General features: G+C 45.9%; 1 protein-coding gene across 1 annotated transcript; it reads left to right on the top strand.

Moving 5' to 3' along the window:
* Positions 1–31: 31 nt before the first annotated feature.
* LOC128408662 (uncharacterized) lies at positions 32–8,497 on the top strand. Its single transcript, XM_053378651.1, has 2 exons — positions 32–158; positions 5,873–8,497. The coding sequence occupies exon 2, from the start codon at positions 5,883–5,885 to the stop codon at positions 7,923–7,925; it is 2,043 nt and encodes a 680-aa protein (XP_053234626.1). The 5' UTR covers positions 32–158; positions 5,873–5,882; the 3' UTR covers positions 7,926–8,497.
* Positions 8,498–10,253: the final 1,756 nt, after the last annotated feature.

Raw genomic sequence — 10,253 nt, 5'->3', positions numbered from 1 at the left:
TTAAACATCAACTTGGGAGGAACTAGGATTTATGTCCATGTGAAGCCAGGTATTTCGAAATGCTTGGGGTATGTGGCTTAACATACCCACAGCCTATTTATGGGGCCCTCCGTTGAGACCTGAGCACACCGCACTGTTGTCTTTTGGCTCGACGAAAGGTGAGTGAGGTTTGATGCAATAGGGGATCCCTGGAGATTTTAGCACTGGCGGCTCATTTTACTGTAAAGATTAGTGCGAAATGAACAGGGGGACGAGGAGGACTATTGAGGCACTACAAATTTGTGGGCCTTGGGATTTTAATGGAGCGGCATGGGGACTGAATGGAGAACATTACTAAAAAGCACAAAACTTCAATAGAGATTGGGAGAAATGTAGATTATGTCTAAAAGAACACTGTAAAAACTTGGACTTTTTGGCAGGCTTTTAATAACTCTTGCAATGTAACAGAGACTTTGGACATAACGGAGGACTGTAATTTGGATGAACTTATAATACAGTGGTACCTCGGGTTAAGAACTTAATTCGTTCAGGAGGTCCGTTCTTAACCTGAAACTGTTCTTAACCTGAAGCACCACTTTAGCTAATGGGGCCTCCCGCTGCCGCCGCGCAATTTCTGTTCTCATCCTGAAGCAAAGTAACACGAAGCGTCTGTAATCCGAGGTACCAATGTATGCAGTTGACAAAGGTATTTTAAGAACCCACTGAGGGGAGGAGGGAAGTCCTGAGATTCAGAAGAATCTTGTTTTAATTTTGATATTTGCAACAATTTTATTTATAAGAACGAATTTGTAAAACCAATAAAAATTATTATTATTATTATTATTATTATTATTATTATTATTATTTTAAAAAAGAGAACAACACAAATAAGTAAGCTTACGAAAGGGAGGGCAAGAAAAGGGGTAACATATGGGGAAGATAAAGGAAAAACATTAGCCATCATAAGACACCCTTCAGTAGCAGACTAGGGGGTCAACCAAGTAGTGGCTGATGTCTATCGGCAGAAGACAAAAGGAGGAAAACAACAGCAGGTGGAGCCAGAGTAATGACAGGCAGTTTTGCTCACATCCTTCTCTCTGCTGAGTTCCACAAGGGCAGCACTGAGAGCATTGGCTGCCTCAACAGAACAACAGATTCTTAGTTTTATTGGGGGAAGGGAAGTAGATTCTAGTGAATCAGGGTAAGGGGCTGAATGCTAGGAATCAGGGGCTGCATCCACACCAGACCTTTAAGGCGTGTTCAGGGCACATTTGCCCCTCCCAAGAATCCCGCAAACTGTAGTTTGTTAATGGCGTTGGGAGTTGTAGTTCTGTGAGGGGTAAGCTACAATTCTCAGAATGTGGGGGGAAATGTGCTTTGAATGTCTGGTGTATACACAGAGTGGGAATTCTGTAAACAGCAGAGCAGGGGGTGCGACAAGAAGCTTGCCCCCACCTGCACTCGGTGGGGTGTACCGTATTTTTTAGAAGTAGACCATTTGAAAGTTCACACATTTGTGCAACGTGTTTTGTAATGGAAAAAATGAAAAGGACAAACAGCCCACTGACCGCTCTGCTTGTCCTTTCTTTGTCCCTGCAAAGCACAGGTCTGGGAAGTTTCCCACTTGACCTGCTCTTTAGCTTTTAATCAGAACAAACCTCAATCTGCGGAAAAGCCCATTGCCGTTTGCTCCAATTCGGTGTAAAAAAGCAGTTTCCCCCAGGGAAAAGCAGCGGGACGAGAAGGAAAGTGTGTAAACCCTGAGAGAGATATGCACAAGAATGCACTCAGGGCAAATGGTTATCATCGTATGAAGGGACTGATATTGACCTATATTAAAGTGGCAGTGCAATTTTATTTTTTACTTTTGTAGTTTTGACCTGTGTTACATGAACTTGCAAATTTTGTAGTTCTTTCTTCTTCTTCAATATTATGAATCCAAACTAATTGTTTGATTGTGGACACATCACACTTAACTAATAGGCCACATGTTTGGAACTATTCCTATCTGCAAGATAATGTTTTATAGCCTCAAAAGAGAGGAAGGCTCTCCGAGCCTTTTACGAGGGAATGTTAAGCAAGGGTAATAAACCAATCCACTTTTATGGCTATCTGCTTTTTCCATCCGTTCCCCCTGCCCTTCCCCAACTCAGACCCGGTTTGTTGTTACCAGGGGTGATTGATTAACGGCTTGTGTGTTTTTGTAAACCCAAAGGCAATCCAAGGCTGTCAATCCTTGAAGAAGGATAACAAAAAGTGAGGGCGGCAAATTATGTTGCAACAGAGTTGTTTGAGCCCATAAACCAGTCAGTCAAATGGCAAATTGACTCAGTAAGCTAAAAGCGGGCGCATTTCAGATTCCTTGCACAAAGCTGTCAAATCCATTCGTTTCCATGAATTGCTACATCTTCTTCCCATTTCAGAGAACACGGAAACCCTAACTTTCATCTAGCTAACCCATTAGACCGCCCCAAGACTTCCCTGCCTGGTTTCTTTCCTATAACTCTCTCTTCTAGAATCCTCCTGATTCTAAGTTACCGTATTTTTCGCTCTATAACACGCACCCGACCATAACACGCACATAGTTTTTAGAGGAGGAAAACAAGAAAAATAAATATTCTAAACGAAACAGTGGATGTATGATTTTTGTGGTTCATGCTGTGGCCACAGACATGTGATCTGACGGTGAGTTTGGGGTAGCCCAATGAAAAAATCCTGAGGATCCATGTGGATCCATGCTTTGTAACCATGTTTTTGCACCACTGCGGCACCAGGCAACAGTGGGTGCGTGATTTTTTTGGTGCAAGCTGTAGCCATGGACATGCTATGTGATCTGATGGTGAATTTGGGGTGACCCAGTGAAAAAATCCTTAGGATCCATGTGGATCCGTGCTTTGTAACCATGTTTTAAGTGGGGAGGGAAGGAAAAGCACTCAAGGGACAAGGAGCACGCATGGGGTGGGTGGAGAAGGATGCTGTTAATAATGCAGAAGAGGGGTATAAGAGGAGAAGGCTCCTCTCCTCTCCCGCTTTGCTCCTTTAAAGCAAGCAGGCTCTCTGTCCCTCTCTCCTCCCCACTCAGCGGCTCTTCTCCCGCATTGCTGTTTCAAAGCGAGCCACGGAGGGAAGGAAGGGGAACCATGGATCCTCTGCTCACGACTGCAGCAGATCCCCCCGCCATCTGTAGGCATTCGCTCCATAACACGCACAGACATTTCCCCTTACTTTCTAGGAGGAAAAAAGTGAGTGTTATGGAGCAAAAAATACGGTATTTCGCTGTAGCTTCAACATCTCCTACCTTCCAAGAGAATGCAGAGACTGGGGCCAGTGGCCTCTTCCGCCCCCAGCTGTAACTCACAGACGGCCACTAAGTTTTAAGAAAATCCTGACATTCTGGCCTCCTATGCTGCCTTTAAGGGACGCGGGTGGCGCTGTGTGTTAAACCACAGAGCCTAGGACTTGCCGATCAGAAGGTCAGTGGTTCAAATCCCCGCGATGGGGTGAGCTTCCGTTGCTCAGTCCCTGTTCCTGCCAACCTAGCAGTTCGAAAGCACGTCAAGTGCAAGTAGATAAATAGGTACCACTCCAGCGGGAAGGTAAACAGTGTTTCCGAGCGCTCCTGTGGTTCGCCAGAAGCGGCTTAGTCATTCTGGCCACATGACCCGGAAGCTGTATGTCGGTTCCCTCAGCCAATAAAGCGAGATGAGCGCCGCGACCCCAGAGTCGGCCACGACTGGACCTAATGCTCAGGGGTCCCTTTACCTTTATGCTGCCTTTAGATAACAAGCCCCATCCATAGCAAGGGAGGGCAGGCATCAGGTTTGCAGGACCTTGTTTGTTTTTTACTGGAACTCTTAGAGCCACAAATCAGACCAAGATGCAAAACAACATATGCTTAGAACTAAAGAACATGTTTCCCTGTGATTAGGGATGTGGGATGTTACATTTGCTTTTGAAGGCAAACCTACCAAATTGGCACTTTCCAAAACACGCCACCATTCAAAATGTACACTTCTCTGAATTTTGGAGTGCCGTTCTCCACCCAAGCAATGTGTACAGGAATTTATGTTTTAAGATAAAGTGGACATAAAAATGCATATATTTGTGAAGATAACATATGTGATTGCATTATAGCGTACAGTGGTACCTCGGGTTACAGACGCTTCAGGTTACAGACGCTTCAGGTTACAGACTCTGCTAACCCAGAAATATTACCTCGGGTTAAGAACTTTGCTTCAGGACAAGAACAGAAATCGTGCTCCAGCAGTGTGGCGGCAATGGGAGGCCCCATTAGGTAAAGTGGTGCTTCAGGTTAAGAACAGTTTCAGGTTAAGAACGGACCTCCGGAACGAATTAAGTTCTTAACCCGAGGTACCACTGTATTAGGAGAAATTGCCACTAAAATGCTGTGGATTTTCAGGAGACTTTTCCAAAGTTGCAAATTTGCTGTAGAAATTGGAGGACCAAATCTAAGGTTGGACAAATGAGAGAATTGCAATTGGCAAATCCATCCATCCCTACCTGTGAGCTGAGCTGCTGCTGCTGAGCACACTTGTTTTGAGAGCCAGAACTGAGCTATGCTCACAGAGTTTCCACATAAAAATCCACACCTAAGTTTTCTTCATTTCAGCAGTCTAATTGTGGTGGCAAGGAGAAGAATCATTTTGATGCTGCTCTTGTTAAACAGGAGTTGCTTACCCACTGGAAATCACCCAGAGATCTACTAGTAGATACCAATCTACTTTCTCCCCATCTCTGTTCTAAAGAACCCAACTCTCACTATGCTCTGATCTGACTTGGGAGCCTCCAAGGCTCAAGGATGTGTAGCCTATGACAAACTGGTACCCTCCAAATGTTGTTGGATTCCAGCTCCTGTCAGCCCCAGACAGCATGGCCAATGATGAGGCATGATGGGAGTTGTAGTCCAAAATACGTGAAGGACACCAAGTTGGGGGAGGATGGTTTATATAATCAGTATTGCCCATGGATACAGATGGTATCAGATGACCTACCACAAATCAGATCTGTAGAATTATGGGTGTTGGGAGTCTAGGCAGAAGAAGCCACCTGCTGGCCGTCTCTCAAGGGGAAGGGAAGTGGCCTACCAATCTTAGAATCATGGCCCCTTGTGTTTGTTCACGAAACCAATTCATGGTACCAGTTTTCTGGCTCATACAACCCCTAAGCATTATTTCTGGTAAATGGATAGAGTTATAATCTTGCAGCTTCAGGTACACGTTGACAAGAATCTGCTCAGAGACTTACAACTTCTGGTTCCCTATAGTATTAAGATTTTGCTTGTCTCAACAACCTACACTTGGTGAGGAATTTGTTGGTTTTATGAGACCTATCACTAGTCAGGTGACTGCCCCTTGTGACTCAGGCTCCAGTTTTTAGGTGGATCTGTTTGGTTAAAAGAGTAATGGCCTCAACTAGAGCCAGGGCTTTTTCGGCTGTGGCTCCAATCTGGTGGAACGCTCTGTCACAAGAGACTAGGGCCCTGCGGGACTTGACATCTTTCCGCAGGGCCTGCAAGACAAGAGCTGTTCCACCTGGCCTTTGGTCAGGGCACAGCCTGACTCCCTCCTTGGCAATCTTCACAGAACTTTAGCTTAATGGTTGCCATCAATTTGATTTGAATTAATTTTATAATGAAATGATTTTAGAAGGTTGTACTATTTTATTGTTGTTAGCCGCCCTGAGCCCGGCTTCAGCTGGGGAGGGTGGGATATAAATAAAAATTATTATTATTATTATTATTATTATTATTATTATTATTATTATTATTAATGTTTGTGAGTGAGTGAGTGAATGAATGAATGAAAAAATTAAATGTGGTGGGCTTGTTCTCAAGGTCCTCTTTCCCGAATGACATGTCACTTTTGTCCCACAGGCTCCGCACAATGGCATCACCAGAAGGAAAACCACATGGTTTGGTCAAGGCTGTGGAGACCCTCAGCAAAGGACATGATGTCCGCAAAGAAACCGAGCTTCTCATGAAACCGTACGCCAACTGGGAAGAGTTCCTCATGCCAGCGCCCATCTCCATTGCTATCTTGGGGGAGCTGATCTTCATCTCCACAGGGCAGGGCGACTTCTCCATCAACCTGCTTCCCCCAGAGCGAGGCTTCCAGCACCTCAAGTACCCAGAATCCTTCAAGGCCTCTTTGTGCCAAGTCAGCAACCGAGGCTGGACCGCCTTCAACGAGGCTCACGTCAACATGGACCAAATCAGGCTGCTGGCAAACGGCATTCCGGAACAGATGAAAACGATTGTGCGGACTCTCATCCAGGAGGCCGAGGTGGTCACCGCCTTGCTTCCTAACCAGTTGAGGAACCTCCAGACGGCTACAGAGCAGTGTGGTGGGCTGGCCAAGGCGGTGAGGGCCAAGTTCACTGACGTGATCAACCTCATCCAGGAACTCCTCGAGGCTTGTCTCAACGCCAAGCAGGGCTACGAGAAGGAGCTGGAGGAAGTGCAGACGGCTCTGGAGCAAGCCAAGATCAGAGAAAAGTCGGCCAAGGAGGCCAAGGAGATGGCTGAAAGGTACCACCACCAGATGAGGGAGCATGTGGAAGAGTCCTTCCAACAGTACAAGAAAGCCATGGAATCCATCCCCACAGGCTGGGATGCAGTGGGAATGGAGCTGGTCACCACCCTCACTCAGACCCTTAGTGCTTTTTCGGTTGAGTTTACACGGATGGCAGCAGGGAGGCAGGGGAGTCTGGGAGAAGCAGCTGGCATGGGCAGTGGGGAGGGACTGGCCAGGATGTTTCCATTTATATCAGCTAGTGTCATCTGCTCCAAGTCCGCTGAGCTGTTAACGTTTGCTACCAGCTTGAAGAACGTCTTGGATGAACATGGAGGCCTTAAGGCATCTATGCTTGTTGATGAGAAGAGCGGGGAGGTCAAAACGGAGTGGGTGAAGAAGAACCTCCAGAGGCTGAGAGACTCCATTGAGAAAGAGGAAGGGTGCGACCCCAAAGTCAAAGCCCAGGAGATTTGCCAAGGTGGGTTGGATATTTGCCAACAGTTGGAGAAGGTGGCCTCAGCGGTGGGTGGCATTGGTTCTGTGGGGAAGAGCTTGCTGGATGGGATACACCAACTCCACAAGAAGGCCTTGGAGTTCGACTCCTATAGCAAGGCCTACACTCGGTCTCCGGCCTTTTCCCCCAAACCACCCAATGTGTCCAAGATGGGGGGAGCAGCAAGCTCAGGGGTGGAAAATGCCCGTCTGAAAGTACAGCAGAGCCGAGAGACTCTGAAGGCCACGAGGGAGGAGTATCAGAGGAGCTTTGAAAACTTCAAGAAGCAGAATGAGGAATTGGCGGAGATTCTCTGCAGCATGAGAGGCTATCAAGTTAAGGAGGTGGACTTTGACACGGCCAGAAAAATGCTCATCAAAGGCCTAGAAGCCCTGGGGCGGGTGAAGGAGCAATGGGAGAAAATGGTGAGGTTTTTCCAAATGATCTCCAACTTAATTGATTCCTGCTTGGTCTGGAGCGTGAAAGAATTTTCTGACACTGTGGATGGAGCCCAGAAGATCTCCAGCTACTCATCCAAAGCCTTCACCGCTGACCTGGTTTACGGGCATGTTTTTAATGCCTCTAGCATGGCCCAACTGGTAGGCATGATTTCTGAGACTTACACCCTGGTGTCGGAGAAGTACCTCATGGAGCGTGTGAGCAGCTTAGGCCGCCTCCTGGCCATGGAAGCTGACCAACCAAGCCTGGCTGCTGAGCGAGCCGCGTTAGCTGAAGGCTGCGACGCAGCACGGAAAGCGGTGAAGGAGCTGGTGCTGGAGAAGAAGGCAGAGTTCGAGAGAGGGCTGGAGGCCAGAGCGCAGGCCATTGAAAGGGAGATCAGAGCTGTACTGCCTGCAAATGGGGATACTGAGCCGCACCTGAGAGAGCTCAGCCTGGAGGAGGAAAGCAAGTTTCTGTAAGTCCCGAAGCAAGGTCTCCAAACCTTGGGTGGCCGTTGTCCGAGAAGGCTTTAGGAGGCAGGGATGGAACCAAGAGAATGCTGGTGATAAACTTACAAGTCAAAGGTCTCACTTCACCACTGCTGCAAACACGAAACAGAAGTACCTTCGTTCTGTATGTTCATTAAAGCAACAATAAACATGAAAAGAGACTTGTGTGCGGCAGCAAGAATATTATTGGCACAAAATTGGAAACAAGAAGAATTACCGACAAAAGAAGGGAGGATGAAACTGAAGGACTATGCAGAATTAGATAAATTAACATGAAGAATTCGAAAGCTGCGGGACCAGAGATTCACAGAAGACTGGCATAAATTTACGGACTATTTGGAGACTAATTGTGACGATCATATTACGCTTGTAGGTTTGCGAGAAGTTTTGTAAGGTGGACTATTTGAAATATTGCAAAAAAAAAAAAAGGTAACAAGGGGGTCTGTTAGTTAAGATAGTTAAAGGCAATAGGAATTTAAGAAATGCAGAATGAGTGATAAGAACGGAAGACCATCAGAGAGGCTGATGGAAGTCCAAAAAGATTGTATAAGATGTGAAGTTCTATTGTATGAATGATAACTAATATGTAAAAATTAATAAAAATTATATAAAAAAAGAAAAAAAAGAAAAGAGACTTATGTGTGTATGTGGCAACCTGCTGCCATCTGGTGGAAGAAGTGCTTGGTGTTTATTTGATATTTGTTGAGGGACAACCATTTCCCCAGAACTTTTCTATTTTATTTTCTAATAATAATGATTACAATATTGGGGCGGGGACATGTACTGATGCTGTGGGTGCCGCTCGCGGGAAGGGTGGGGCTGTCTCCCCACTCTTCCATCAGTCCCTGCCTCTAGCTCAGGCATAGGCAAACTCCGGCCCTCCGGATGTTTTTGAGACTACAGTTCCCATCATCCCTGACCATTGGTCCTGTTAGCTAGGGATGATGGGAGTTGTAGTTCCAAAACATCTGGCGGGCTGGAGTTTTCCTATGCCTGCTCTAGCTTGTTTTGAGATGCAGATCAGTCCAAACCATTCTGGATCAATCTGACCCACTTCAAACTGGTCCAGAGTTGCTTTGCCCCTCTTTAGAATAAGCCTGATTCAGTTCGGAATTCGGTGTCCATCCAAAGTCATGATGCAGCACTGCTTTCTTCAAAAGAGCAAGTGTACACAGATGGAGGCCATTTCCTATGCTCTCCTGCAATACCAAAGTCTCACAAACAATCTCATAATGTCAGCCGGCAACCCACCAACAGCATATGAATCAATCTGGCTAACCTGATCCAAACACACACACACACACACACACACACCACTCACACACGAAAACAAATTTCACTACAGCCAATCAAAGACAACCACCCACTCCCTAGGCCACCCCCAACCTCTCTCACCACCAAAGAAATATAAGTGAATAGTAAAGAGAACCCACACAAGTGACACTGACACAAAACCCCACACATACACTAAGTAGAAGAATAAGAGTGTTGCCACCCCACCCCACTCACCATCCCCCCTCCACCTCTTTCCCCCTTTTCTTCCTAATGTAACACTGATATCTCAACAAATGAAACTGATCTGTAGAAGATGTAAATTGAAAGAAGAGACATTGCACATACATTTGCAAACCAATAAATCTTTAATTAAAAAATATATATATATTTTAAAAAGTCAGCCAGCAGCATTAGAAAAGGCGATAGAGCAAATTCAGCGGAATCATATGCAAATCCTAAACAATATGTTCGCAAAAGTTCATCAGCGTGCCTGATTATGATCATGTTTAGAATTAAGTCACTTTAACCCATTTAGAAATAGCTTGCCTCATTTCCTTATAGACCAGAGTTCCCCAAACTTGGGTCTCCAGCTGATTTTGGACTACAATTCCCATCATCCCTGATTGCCAGTCCTGCTAGCTAGGGATGATGGGAGTTGTAGTCCAAAAACAGCTGGAGACCCAGGTTTGGAGAACTCTGGTCTACAGTGGTACCTTGGGTTACATATGCTTCAGGTTACAGACGCTTCAGGTTACAGACTCCGCTAACCCAGAAATAGTGCTTCAGGTTAAGAACTTTGCTTCAGGATGAGAACAGAAATCATGCTCTGGCGGCGCGGCAGCAGCAGGAGGCCCCATTAGCTAAAGCAGTGCTTCAGGTTAAGAACAGTTTCAGGTTAAGAACAGACCTCCAGAACGAATTAAGTACTTAACCTGAGGTACCACTGTATTAGGAAATGAGGCAAGCTATTTCTAAAGGGGTTGTTGTTGTTTAGTCATTTAGTCGTGTCCGATTCTTCGTGAC

This window comes from Podarcis raffonei, chromosome 2 (genome assembly GCF_027172205.1).
Source record: "Podarcis raffonei isolate rPodRaf1 chromosome 2, rPodRaf1.pri, whole genome shotgun sequence".
NCBI classification, from domain to species: domain Eukaryota; kingdom Metazoa; phylum Chordata; class Lepidosauria; order Squamata; family Lacertidae; genus Podarcis; species Podarcis raffonei.
This window is presented reverse-complemented; position numbering and strand designations above follow the sequence as displayed.